At 42.2% G+C, this 13,130-nt stretch overlaps 1 protein-coding gene across 1 annotated transcript in view; it reads left to right on the forward strand.

The window, feature by feature from the left end:
* Positions 1-13,130, forward strand: part of LOC104527237 (protein FAM13A) — a gene marked incomplete at both ends in the record, with an annotated part of 42,436 nt that overhangs the window by 15,733 nt on the left and 13,573 nt on the right. The window contains 3 exon segments of the mRNA XM_010170908.1: positions 2,551-2,627; positions 3,341-3,383; positions 8,394-8,544. Of these exon segments, the coding sequence (XP_010169210.1) occupies positions 2,551-2,627; positions 3,341-3,383; positions 8,394-8,544 (271 nt within the window).

Genomic DNA, 13,130 nt, shown 5'->3' on the forward strand with positions numbered 1-13,130 from the left:
CACATAATAATGAAAGTCACTTTCATTATTAAGTGACTTCTTAATAATGAAATGACAAAGGTGTTTTATGCCTTTTCTGTGAAGTCTGTGTGTTACTGTGATGTTTGCAATTTGCAAAACACTTCAGAATGTGTTGGTCCCAAAGATGATCCCTCTAGCTACCTTTTACTGAGGAGGTAAATGACACTGATATAACATCCTAAAAATTTGGACTACTGTTAAATTTGTCTAGCATATTCTTGTGTGACCTTCACAGTAGAAGACAGTTTGCCAGCTTTACAAGCTGTAGAATAAAACTGATGGACCCTCCTTCCCTCTCAGTGAGACCAGACACTGTTTATAATGTCAGCAATTGAGAAATTGTGCTGTGCTTTAACACAGGGTCTGCTTACAGTGGCTGAAATGCTGTGCATCCCAGTGCCTGGCACCAAGCATGCATTACGTGGTTACTAGTAACAGTGAAAGCTGTGTGAAAAGACTGTCCTTATGAGCTATAGGAACATAGCTCTTTTTCCTTCAGTTGTACTTGATTACGTTTTAGAGCCTGCCATGAGTGAGTTCCTTCTTAATGTGACATTGTATTGGGACTCATTTTGTTTAGGTCACAAAACTGCAATGATCTGATGCTTTACCCTGTGCAGAATTTCTAGACAGAGACAGATTTGGCTTCTCTTTGTGATAAAAAGAAGTCAAGATGCAAAAAAACTGTAGGCTGTGCTTAGATTTAGTGCTCAATATCATTAAGTTACTCATGTAATACTTCATGAAAGAGCACAGCGAGATAGACACGCTCTCACTTTTGCATCTTTGCTTGTAGCAATGGTCTTTAAGATAGGCAAAGGTCAAGTGTTTACACTCTTTTCTGCTCCTCTTCTCTGTACCTGTGGAGTGGAAAACAGTTGAAATGTAAATGAGAATTTGGCTCAGAATTTGTGAAAGGAAAAACTGATGCTTTTGCTGTGGACCTGAAAAACATTCATGAAGTCTTAAAACGTGCCCAGAAGAAATGTCCTCAGACTCACCTGTGTCCACTGGACTTTGCTGTACCCCTCATTTCTGGATCGCTTGAGGGGCAAAAGGCTGAAAAGAACAGAAAATGGACTAACCTTCCACAAAAAGTACTTTGACCAAGAAGACCATCAGTGTGGTTCTTGCTTGCTTTGTTAGAGGAAGTGTCGCAGTGGGATTGTCAACTGGGAATATCGTCATGAAACGACCTGCAGAGAGCACAGTGCTACTCTTTTTGAAGAGCAAAGGCTGCTTTTTAAGTTTTCATGGGTGCACTTATTTCATACTTGTATTTTAGAGACTGCCAACAGGATGTGTGGTTGTTTAACTTTCTTTTGGCTACATCCTTACACTTAAAATAGTCACCCAAATTAGACTACCTACTTGGAGTATTAAAGGACATAACCTGTGTATTAGCATTTACTAATAGGCCTTCATCATGTAAACAAGTTTGTTATTATGTATCCTACTAGCCACCATTTTCTGAGCCTTCCTGCTTTTCAAACCCTGAAATAGTATGTAGGACAGTGTGTGGAAGCTCTTAGCTGTCTAATTGCATCTGACTCAAAAGCGTAAGTCAACGGTGGAAGACCTATCAGTTCTACTTACTCTCCCAAGCAAACCAACCACAAAGCATTAAAAGCTTGTGACAGCATTTCAGAGACACGGTAGCCAGCTACCAGTAGGATTTGAAGAATCACATTAAGCAAGGCTGTAATGATTGAGCTGTGTCACCTTATGGGGCTGGAGGTGCAGCAGATGAGAGGGCACTGTGACTGCCCCAAGAAGTCTGCACACAGTTCCCAGGGCTGGGGCAGGAACCACACTCCATTCTACTCACCAAGTTCCTCCTGTTTAAGAGGGACTTGCCCAAAAAACAGGGTAGAAAACCTCCTGGACATGTGCCCAAAGTGGCAGCATGGCTTGTCTTCACAATACTTTCTCAAGCTCTTAGAGCACAGCAGCATTAATGTTCCTAATGGTATTCAAGACAAATTTCAGAAGAAGTTGTCATAACCAGTTGAATTTCTTGCCCTGCATTCATATTAGCACAACTTAGCATTACCTCTGTGCGTATAGCAGTCTCTTCGTATTCTTCTGCCCATTTAAGAAGAAACTAGGGAAGGGTTTGGCCGAGAAGGGGATATTTTCTAAGATGAGCATGAGGAGTCCTGCTGGGAAGATGCTGTGTGTGTTGGTACCTGCTCTTACAAGACCTATACACACCACAGAATTGCTCTCAAGCTCAGCCTGACTGTCAGTCTGTAAAATGGGAACTGGTGGGGTACCATGTAGCATTAGCCTGTTAGACCCTTTGAGGTCATCTGGTGAAAGAGGTGAAGCAGTGAGCAGTTGGTTTTTTGCAGGTTATCGCCAATAAAGTGTAGATTTTGTTATAAGTGTGCAATAGGCAGTAGTCTGATTATTGTCTTGTTTCTAGAAGTCCTGTTGGATATTTCTATATTTGATCTGTTTAATGGCCTGCAGCTTGAATCTGTTTCTTTTATGTATCTTACTGCTTTAACATTTACTGTATTACAGAGTATGGAAAGCTTTAGCTCATCCAGGCCTATAGACAGAACAGGACCTGATGACATGGAAATTTTATCTGAAGAAAGGTGATTTTTTTTTTTTAAATATATGTATGTTTTATTTTCCCTGTGGTTGTAGTACAGCCTAAGAGATCTTCCGCCACAGATTGAGGGTGATACCTAATTATGCTGCAGAACAACATTACCCACCATGTTAGCTTCAAATCAGAACTGTATAGAGGCACTGCATGTGTTTTGTGGGCTCTGCCCAGCAGCATATGCCGCCAAGACTCTTCTCCCAGGCTGTTAGGAATGGTACTGAAGATGCTGATGGTGCAGACTTGAAAAGAAGTGAACTGTGAAACACCTGAAGCAGCACACTCCATGCAGGGGACTGCAGGACCTGTCTCACCTGGCCTCTGGGTTGGGAATCCAGCCCTTTTCTTTGTGCTTTGCTCTTATGTAAGAGCTGTACAGCCTCACTCTGCTCTCCTGAGATGACAGTTTCTCTCCACAGTGATATTTGTTGGGAGAGTTGTGTTGGTTTGGATTAAAGGCACTGAAATTAAAATGACATTTTATTTTCACAAATAGCTCCTGAGTGGAAGCAAAAATACCTAGTTTAGCAGCCTGAAGTGCTGCAGCCCAGAGTGTCTCTTAATTTACTGAATGAATTAGTAAGTGTGCAGCAGCAGCAAGAATCTAAAACCCTGTGCGTACAGAAGTCTTGCTTGTTTTTGTTACAAAACAAGTCTGGTTTTGTATTTGTAATATGTTGGTTTGTTTGTGTTTTTTTGTAGCAAAGAAAGTGAAAACGATGAGGTTTTTTGCAGGCACTCTCAGGTTGGTATTTTTTGGTCTTTGTGTTTCAGTTTTGTGGTCTCTAAGTGGGTTTTTTATTGAGTAGAAACAAGTAGTTAAGCATATAGTTCTGTGAAATTTTGTTTCTCCCAGAGAAATTGAGTTAGCATTTGCTTTTTCTTTCCCTTCCTCTACTTTTTATTTACATAATTCAGGGAGCCTCTCAACCACTGAGTCTGAAAGCATCTGCTTCAGTCCCTTCAATCCCTCCTTGCCAAAAAGGGAAGCGTTTCCTTATTAATCATTGCAAACAGGGTGTGTGACTAGTTATCTCCCAGGGTAGTAAGATTAGCTTGTCTCTCTTGATTTCTCTAAAATCATTGGGTCTTTTATTTATTATTTCCCAGTGCAGCCTGTTGCCTTTGAACACAGGTGTCTGTGATCCATTTGTCCTAGAAGACTGGATCATCTCCTGCTTCTCTCCAAGTGTTGGTGGTTGGGATGGATGTCAGGAGGGGAGATGTGACATTGATGGCAACAGTTTTTTCCTCAACTTTCTGGTTTTGCCCAACGCCCACCTCCTGCGTTTAGTTTATGGTGTTTCTCATCTAACTGTTCAGCAAAGCAAACACTGGGGTTGGGTTAGGTGAACAACTTTGCAATCACTGTTTCATTTTAGTTTGCTTGAAACACCCCTACACAGCCAAGCATTTAAAATACTAGGGAGAGTTATCTGAGACACCTCTCCCTCAGTTGTGCACCCATTTTAGAGGAGCACAGTAAAACAGCTGTGGACAGTGTCTGGTTTCTCTGGATGTCTGGAGTTAAGTGAGGGCTGATAGTATTTTTAAGCTAGCCTCCTCTTGTGTTTTGTGGTTTTTGTTTGTTTTGGTTTTTTGTTTGTTTTATTTTGTTTTTTTATATAAAAGCCTCTATGCATTTATTGCCTTGGAAAGACTTCATTTCTGGTGGGCATTATTTCCATCTAGCAGCAAAGGTAAAAGACATTATTTGCTAAGAGCTGGGCTCTGACCAGCTGAGTTGTAGCTCAAGATATTCGTGGGATACTGAAACAAGTAACCTCTGCAAGGGGAGCTCAGTGCTGCCTTTGATCACTGCTCTGACTGGACTTAGATGAATCTCCTACTTTGCTCCCAGAGAGTCAGTAATCCCCCATGATCCTGCACTTACGTGCAAGTTGCGTTTTCCAGAGTGTGGATTTTGCAACACCTTGTTCCTCACGTACCGGCTCGCGCATGGAGAAGATGCTGTCACTGCCGTGCCGCACAATACTCCCATTAAGCTTTTAAATTAGTCTGGTGGAGGTATATTTGAATATAAAATCATAATCTTAAAATAAACTTCTCTTAGGAAGAGTTGTAAAATTTAGAATTTTAACCACAAGAGAAGATCTAGCCTTAACCCAGAGATTGTATTATATAGGAATTACAAGGTCAAGAAAATGTTACATTCCAGCAGGGTAGTTTTACATTCTTTGTCCCTTATAAGCCTTTTGCTTAGGGCAGCTTAAAGACATACCTTTCGTAACAAACGACTCATTCAGGATGAGCTCTTTCTCACCCTGTATCCAGTCTGAAGATACTAGGAAAGGCATTTGGAATTTGCCATAGCTGCCAGTTGTGCAGACTCAGATCTCCACAAGGCAGTAAAAATACCTTGAAACACATGTCCTGAATGAATTTTCAGTGCATTTGTAGCCTTCGTAATCTGCCCTTGGAAGTAGCTAAGCACCAGGATGTAGGCTGTGGTTTGAAAAACGTAGGTTTCTAGAACCCACGTTTTGATAAGAAAAGGGTGTTGAAGATTCACAGCAACATGGCAACAGGTATAGAGGGGGATTGGCATGACTCAGGAGTAAGGCAGTAGAACGGCCGTGTTCTTGCATCAGATTGTATTACTAAGAGGTGCTTAAGGATGCTTCCTGCTTGTGGTTGTAATGGATTATCAGATGTAGGGGAAGCAAGCCTTTTAAATAAAATTGATTTGAATCCACATGTAATCAAACAGAATACAACTTCCTGATCAGAATTCAAAGATCTTTCTGTTGCCATTTATTTCTAGCTGCTTGAGCTAGTCTTTATGCTGAATTTCCTTTGGAGCAGGGAGAATGAAGGCAGCTGATTTATCCCCAAATTACTTAGATCTATAGTTACTGGTATTTGCAAAGCATGGCTGCCAAAGCAGCTTCTAAAAAGCAGAACTGGAGTGCCCAGTTTGAAGATTTTCTTTTTTTTGTGGTCACTTATGTAATATCTGTAGTGCACTGTGACTGCCAACCACTACTGAGATCATCAACTTGCTGCTCCTTTGCTTCATAAGAAATTGTGGCATATCTGTACCTAAAGCACAGCAGTTATCCCTTACTTATCTTTTGTCCTGGAAGCTGGCAACTGGCGGCATCAGGAAATCAAATAGGAAAAGTTAGTGATGTGAATACTGAATTATCCACCACTCTATGGGTTTGGAGCGTTAATGCAAAGAAGGTTAAACATCTGCTTTCTTGAGTCTCCTGGGTTTGTGCTACCATTGTTCTTCAGAATGGCTAATGATTTATTCATTGTATTAGAATCTACATCAGTGAGCAAGGAAAAGAGAGTAAATGGCTGCAGGCACGGCACAGCACAGACCTGTTTTTAAACAGCTTTTAAATATTTCCAACAACTGAAGTGATTTCAGAAGGAAGAAGACATTGATATGCTCTTGCTAATATATCTGTAATGGAAATGTTTACCCATCTGGGAAGCACTCTTACATCTGCTAGATATCTTTTAAGAGTCGTAATAAGTTAGGAGATTGTACACTCTTCATAGAAAGGCATTTAAATTTGTAATTAGTATCAGTGGTGGTGACAAGATGGTGTTTTCAGGTTGCTCCCTTTGAAACTGTTAAAACCTAGATAAGTTCCTCTCTTCGCACTTCTTGATGTTATTAAAAATAGCACCTATTATGAAATGTATTGCTTTATTTCTTCCAGCCTTAAAACAGTGTGCTGGCAATTTAAATGCAGTTTATGAACTGGTACAGTTTGTTCTTTAGTAAGTGTACAAGACTGCCTCTTTCTGGCCACTGACCAGTTTTTCTGTTTATAATGTACACTGACTATTTAGATCCTGGCAAGAAATTTGTTACTGGACCTTAAAGAGATATTTAAGTCCTCCCAACCTGGAAGCAGCTTAAAAGATACTGAATGGTGAATTAGCATTTTTCCACGTACAGCTCTCACAATAAACACGTTTGTAATCAGATTTAGTGTCAAGCTGTGCAAGTTATTAGTGCTTGGCAAACTGTCATCTAGTGTTTCCTTTTGTTATAATGTTTCAAAAAGGCAATTTATTGAAATGAAAAGGAAATACGAACCTTACACAATACAACGCCAAACAGTATTTACAAATACCAGGGTGTTCATCACCCAAGTTTTTAGAACTGTAGAACAGGCCAGGTTGGAAGTGACCTCGAAAGATCACTTGGGCCAGCCTTTCGTGGGAAGGGGAGCCTAGATGAGATTATATAGCACCCTGTCCAGCTGCCGGGACTGGTGGGATTGAATCCCGATAAAAAACATTTATTGAAATGATTTGCCTACTGTTTTTTCCCTTTCTACATGAAGCTTACTTGTTTTTCTCTGCTCAGAGGGGAAAAAAACCCCAAACACATCATTAGCTTTATGCAGATGAAAATAATTAAATGTGCTGTAGTGGCATGTACTGAGGATTTTGTTTAGTACAATTTGGCCGTGCTTCTGGATTCACAAGTAAAATACATCCAGATATACTAGTTATTTTCTTCAGGCCCATTTTCTTCACACATCAACGTATGCAGATTGCTAACTAGATTATCAGAATACCCACGGAAGGAAAATCTGCATGTAGACTACATTTGAGAGAACTGTGTCTAAACTGTTCTTACCAAGATTAAATAGCTTATGTAGTAAAGTAATACTGTCTGTGTTTGTTGGTGGGTTTATAGCTATCACACCATGTTTATGTACGTGCTTCACACTTCCTTTTCCTTACCGCCCTCTGTGAGGCATTACAGCTAATTTACATTAGAGTGACAAAACTGCTCGTGTCATCAAGAGCCATTACAGACACGCGCACTGTGTATCTGGATTGTGGGAATGGCAGTGATTTCTGCATAAATGCACACGACGTGTGGTATGTGCAGAGGTGAATAGTGGTGAGACAAACAGCACTTGCTGCTAGGTAGTGCTAAATGATGAATCATTTTCTTGACAGCATTCTGCCTTTTTTTTCCCCTAAGTCATTGGATGCTTGTGTGAATTTTTTGGCTTTTTCCCAGAGTCCACACTGCTTCCAGCTGAGATGCCAAACCCCACTGCCATTTGGATTTGCGCAACACTGCTTTAATACCCAGAGCTCCTCCATAAATAGTTCTGCTCTCCCCACGCCCAGCTAGAAAACAACCACAGGAAATCGGGGAATGTGCAGCCAGCACAGCTTAGCTGGCACTAATTGATCTGAGCCAGCACAGCCTGCATGAGAGCATTCATGTATGTAGACTGCACTGCTTGCTGTCTGCGGCTGCTAGCTCAGGAGCTCCGCAGTGCCTGCTTTTTAGAAGACACCATATTGCTACAGCCTTACAACAGCAGCAGCGGTTTTGTTGTTGCTCTGAGGAGTTGCATTCCTGTAGGAAGTCTGGGCAGCTGCCCCCCCCCCCTCTTCCTCCCTCCCTTTCGATCCCAATTGATTACTGGAGGCTTTTTCAGCTGCATGCAGTTGTCAGGGCAGGCAGTCTCAGGAACTTGCAGTGGCTTTCTAAACAAGGAAAAATACAAGGAAGGCAGATGGGCGGATGTTTTCACTGGTGTGAGTGAGCAATTATTACATAAGGGTCGTCAAGCAAGGTATTTGGATTTGGAGCTGGAAACATCAGGGTCTGCTTGGATCTTTTTAGCTAAAGGCATGAGCTTACCTCTGCTGTGACTGCAGGGGTGTTTTTTTCCTCCTCTGCCTCCTGAAACATTTTTTTTTCTTTCTCTCTAATTTCTGTGGCTGTATGGAAATATAGCTGACTTCAAGTATGAAGATTCAAGAGCATTCAAGCATTCCTGAAAACAAGTTGCAAAGAAATCAAGACGCTGATGATCAGGAAAGCAGCTTTGTGTCCGAAGTGCCTCAGCTGGACTTGACAGCGCTTTCTGATGACAACAACTGGGAAGGTAGGATTGTGTGATGGCTGGTGGTGTATGAGTGAAATGAGAGAGAGGGAAACCCAAGTGGGCTGCATGTATCTTTAGGCAATCATTTTCCCCTGCCAAAAACAACAGGAAAGCAGTTTTGTCCTGAATATGGAACTAATAGTTTGGAGAAAGTGGAAGCAAACTGACTGGATTGTCTAATTGTCACTTAAAGGAAGAAAATTAATTGTTTTATTCTTGAAGTTACTTTCATGTGCTGTTTAATACTGTTAAGTCCCTGAGTCCCTAACTTATTCCTTGGTGGTTGGTCACTCAAATATTAAGCTAGACTGCCCAACACTTCAGAGAAACTGGGTATTTTGCAGTCTAAAAGAAGCTTCCTTCTTTCTCCCTTTTCTTCCACTTCAGTCACTATTTAGAAATAATGATTTGTATCTGAAAAGCACAGCTGGAAAAAAGGCTGTGTATCTCCTAATCTATCTTATGATGGCTCTTACAAACAACTTTTTTTTTTTTTATGTATGCTGTGAAAAAATTCTGATCACCAGGTCAAATGGAAGTATCAAATTGCATGTGATTTAAATTATTTTAATATTGTTTCTTAGCTCTCATCTCCAGAGTGTGTGTTTACACTGACTCACTTAAGAGTGGGAAATCTGGGGTAACTCTGTGGGTACCATGAACCTCAATTTCATTTGAAATTGAGATTAATTGAAGGTGTCCAGCACCTCTGGGATCAAACACTTTTCTAATTACTGAGTATGTCTCTGTGTGCAAGCAAGAATCCTCCTGTTATTTTGTGCTTTATGAGTGAAAGAGGGGCTTTGACAGGGAAGAAACAGGAAAATGTGAGTATGGTATTTTAATAAAGAGAGGGAAAATCACAGAATCACAGAATGGTTGGGGTTGGAAGGGACCTCAGGAGATCATCTAGTCCAACCCCCCTGCCAAAGCAGGTTCCCTACACAGGTTGCACAGGAAAGCATCCAGGAGGGTTTTGAACATCTCCAGAGATGGAGACTCCACAACCTCTCTGGGCAGCCTGTCCCAGGGCTCTGTCACCCTCACACTAAAGAAATTTTTCCTTAAGTTCATCTGGAACTGTCAGTGTTCCAGTTTTTGCCCATTGCCCCTTGTCCTGTCACTGGGTACTACTGAAAAAAGCCCGGCCCCATCCATTTGGCCCCCACATTTCAGATATTTATGGACGTTGATAAGATCCCCTCTCAGTCTTCTCTTCTCCAGGCTGAAGAGTCCCACCTCTCTCAGCCTCTCCTTGTACCGGAGATAAAAAACTGATCTCTAAGGAACACTGAGAATTTAAGTTCTTTGCTCCTTCCTCCACAGCGTACGTGACCTAGTATATTTTGCCTTTCCCTCTGGGAGAGGAGTAGTTGTGACACTTTGGGCATGAGTAAAGAAAACCCACGGCCATGGCTGCTTTTGATTCAGCCAGGCAACTAGTCATCATGGACAGGAGAGAATTTCTCTACTCGCTTGCTAGGCAGGGATTCCCTGGGTGGTATCACTGTGCGTGCAGCTTGGTTAATCAGAGCACCAAGGAAGGGCTCCTAGGAGCTCTTGGCCACCTTACATGTTTGCTGAGATGGTAATTAGCACTGCCTCGCAGGGTCTCAAGCCAGGCCGAGCACGTCTGTGTTCTCAGGAGTGATGTGTGGCTTCAGCATCATGTGAACCTTTGGAAATAATGACTCTTTTTTTTTCTTCCTGGATTACTAATGGAAGTCATATGAATGCATGAACGGGAGAACACAGCTCCTTTCTGTCCACCAGAGGCTTTCCCATCATATGAAATAAGTTGCACCTTTGGGATAACTCCCTCTTTGCAGGCATGCCCTTAGGTTTGAATCCTAGCTTTCTTGCCCTGCAAATATGAAAGGATTATGAGCACGTGTGACTGCTTGAAGAGTGCTTCTCTCTGATTCTTTCTTCCTCTGGTCTGTTCACATGTACTTCGCAAGAGGAGGAGGTGGGCAGTTGCAAAATAATCAGCTGTGTGGGGTGAGAGAGATGTAATCTAAAATACTTGCCTTCCAGAATCACCATTTTGTTGTTGCAGATAAAAGAGCAGCAAAATGATGCCTTCTGCATCTTTGGCTGTGGATGTGAAATTAAGCTTGCAGCAGCCAGGAAGGGGAAGATGTTAACGTCAGCTCTCAGACTGCTTCTGCAGCTAACTTTCTGTCGTTGAGACTGGCTTTGGAAGGCAGGGTTGAACCACTCATCCACAGCTCTAGCAGCCAGGGCATCCTCCCTTCCCTTGCCAGCCTGTGTCACTCAAACCTGCACACGTCTCTTCAGGATCCGTGCCACAGCTCTGGTTGCATCCCCAGTGAAAAGGGGAAGGACTGTGCCTCCAAATGCAGTAACACTAAGTTAGTCATTGCTTTGCTTTAGCAAATTTGGTAGGTCCATCTCTCAGGAAATCACCCATTCTTCCAGAACATAATTGAGCTGACTTTCAGGGGTGGGGTCCTCTGTATCATAATGCAGGAGATACAGAGCATCTAGTGAGCAGGGCAACTGCTAGGCTTGTGAGAACAACTACAGGTTGAGGGGTTGCCTTCAGCTGTATCTGTCACTGCCTCCAGTCAAATGTTATGAAAGAGCTTTGAAGAATAGGCACAAAATTAAGCAAGACAACCTTGCCCATTGACCAACTTTTATTTGTCAGTCAGGCAGACTCTCCTTCATGTTAAGAGCAGAGCTGCCTTAAAAACCTTCATTCAGGGGCACAGGACTGTGATAACTGCTGCCAGGTGAGCTAGCGGGGCACGCTCTTTTACATGATACTAGACGTAATGTTTATCAGGGTTTTTTATATTGTTAAGGTTTACCACATAGTCAGATCTGCACACAAGAGGAGAGATTTGCTGTACTTCTACAGGCCACCTTCCCTTCACCTAAAGCCGAGCAGAGAGAGGACAGAGAAATTTGCGTTGCACTTCCCCCGGTGCATAGGCTCCCGCCCTGCTGCGTGCCCGCTTTCTGCGTCTGCCTTGCTTGCTACGTATAGGGGGCATATGTGTGGTAACTGTGAGGCTATTGATGTAGCACACAGGGTGTGGGCACTGCCCCAGCCAAATTAAAGTGCTGCACACTTAGCCTAGGTGCGTTTCCCATGCGCTGAGAGAAGTAGGGTGCATTTGTCAGGTCCCACTCAAAGCGTTTTATTCTCAGGCTGCTATCTGCCTGCTGGGCCGTCCCTCGGTGCCAGCCAGGACGGTGTGTGAGCAGGCGTTTGCAGAGCTACTTCCATAGCAAAGGTTTTTAATTGTTGTGGATCACGTTTGATTTGAGTGCGGTGAGCAAAGAGGACAGAGTGTTCTCTCTCTGTCCAGCACTATTGTGCAGATTTCTTACCAAATGTTTCTAATTCAAGCCCAGAACTTGCTATCCTGCCCTCAAGGAAAATCTGGAAGTATGTTGCTCTCTCCGTAACAGCGGCTGCCCCTGCCAGCAGCTCGGGGCTGAACAGGCAGTTCAGTAAATCGATACGATACGTGCGATTACTGCCTACGTCGCCTGATTACTGACGTTGTAAAAAACGTTCTGTAGGTGAGATTTCACGCAGAGTTTGCAGTAACAAGCACTTCTGAAACAATCAGTGGATGTTTTTCTGCAAACTTTCAAACTTAAAAAAAAAAAAAAAGGAAGAGAAGCAAAAGTTTAAAACACAATTTGAGTTCTCAGTGTTGAGAACTCAAATATTGCAGCACTGAGACCCCGAGGGTGGTGCTGATCTACAAATAGTTTCGACACTGACTTAGTTGATGCTTTCCCATGAAAAAAAAACCCAGAGTAATGCAAAAAAATGCAGAGTATAGCAACAGAGAAGCTGGATTCCAGTTTCTTTTTTTCAATACTGTGAACTTTGATACATAGGTGTATTTGTGTGTAACGCTTTAGCATAGGAAAGCAAAAGGTGCTGAAACACACTGCATTTTTATTACTATGTGTAGGAAAGAATAATTGCCTTGTTTACTGATTTTATTTTATAGCATCAATATTTTTAAAATGTTTTTTTTTCTTTGTTTATTATGACATATTATAAACAAAGTACAAAGTTGACTTGGTAGCTGAGGTGTGTCATCTCACTAACTGTAGAGGCATGGTAGTGCTTTACTTGGGCCATTCTTTTTGGTCTACGTAGGAAGAATACCTCCTGATGCAAACAGTGATGTTTTCACACAGTTATTTATAAGATGAGTAAAACAGGTTGTTACTGAGCTAGTGAATGTTTTGGGGTTTTAAATTGCTTTGTTCACTTCATTATGAGAGGTCTTTCTGGGGTCTTTCAAATGGGATTTAATACTGGGACCTCAGGTGTTGAAAACAGTTTAGGCTTTTTAATCCCTCTGGACCTACTTTGTTTTATAGCAGCTATGGTTTGGCCTCCTTTGTTTGTCAGATGTGTGTATAAAAGCAGTGTTAGCAGCATACGTCAGCTGTGTGGCTGCAGAGAGGGAAACAGGAGGTGCCTGGGACTTTTTGCTGGCTGCACCTCAGGTGGGATGTGTGTATGGGCACCTGCACCCCACAGTAACCCCGTGTCAAATATACAACGTAATGATAAAAAGGTCAGG

This window comes from Antrostomus carolinensis, unplaced genomic scaffold, assembly GCF_000700745.2.
Source record: "Antrostomus carolinensis isolate BGI_N321 unplaced genomic scaffold, ASM70074v2 scaffold29050, whole genome shotgun sequence".
NCBI classification, from domain to species: Eukaryota; Metazoa; Chordata; class Aves; order Caprimulgiformes; family Caprimulgidae; genus Antrostomus; species Antrostomus carolinensis.